This window comes from Mizuhopecten yessoensis, unplaced genomic scaffold, assembly GCF_002113885.1.
Source record: "Mizuhopecten yessoensis strain PY_sf001 unplaced genomic scaffold, ASM211388v2 scaffold699749, whole genome shotgun sequence".
In the NCBI taxonomy this organism is placed as follows: domain Eukaryota; kingdom Metazoa; phylum Mollusca; class Bivalvia; order Pectinida; family Pectinidae; genus Mizuhopecten; species Mizuhopecten yessoensis.
This window is the reverse complement of record NW_018471792.1, coordinates 1-719: the sequence shown is the minus strand read 5'-3', so window position 1 is coordinate 719 and position 719 is coordinate 1. Positions and strand designations below refer to the sequence as shown.

General features: G+C 39.4%; 1 protein-coding gene across 1 annotated transcript; it reads right to left on the bottom strand.

Moving 5' to 3' along the window:
- Window positions 1–24: 24 nt before the first annotated feature.
- Window positions 25–713, bottom strand: LOC110440718. The gene is made up of 2 exons (XM_021483870.1): window positions 582–713; window positions 25–454 (listed from the first exon to the last, which is right to left on the bottom strand). The coding sequence occupies exons 1-2, from the start codon at window positions 664–666 to the stop codon at window positions 156–158; spliced, it is 384 nt and encodes a 127-aa protein (XP_021339545.1). The 5' UTR covers window positions 667–713; the 3' UTR covers window positions 25–155.
- Window positions 714–719: the final 6 nt, after the last annotated feature.

Here is a 719-nt window from a genome sequence, read left to right as displayed (position 1 = left end):
TCTCTAAATACGTAAACAGATACTGGTGTATGGATAACTTATCGGTTTCTGTTAACATATCACCATTATGTCTACCCTTTACTATCAATCCCTAACGATTGGATATCATTACAGAGTACAAACTACATAACTACAATATGATAAAAATGATCATTTCAGTTATGTTCAAGTAAACAATGCCTAAATAAATACTCACATCTACCCTTGACAGGCTGAGCCGTGATACCGGCCAGAGTGAGGTCGCCATCAATGGACTTGGATGGGAGGTACTCAACGGAACCACCGAGGTTGATATTATTTTTTCCTGGTGCTGTCACTGTAAATGTCGGAGTGTATACATACGCGGAGCCCTTGCGACTCTGCCTGACCTCGGCATTCACTAAATATTCTTGGTTGGTATCAATTGTGAGTCTTCCTTCTAATTGCTTTAGTGTACGGTCATTCGTCAAGGATCCTTTAAAAATGTAAACAAAAACAATCATAACTTCGTATTCTCCAGTATAAGTTATTGCTGCTGAATTTTTTGTATATATGTATTATTGAGACTGCAACATAACAGTATCATTCAAAGACCTATTTACCGAATGCTCCGGCCTTCTTCCACGGAGAAACCAAATCCATTGTTACGGATTTGTCCACGTTGTTTAGCAAAAAGTCAACTGCCATATTTCTATCGACCACAGATCCGGGGGTGTTGAATGCTATCTTTGCAGCTACGC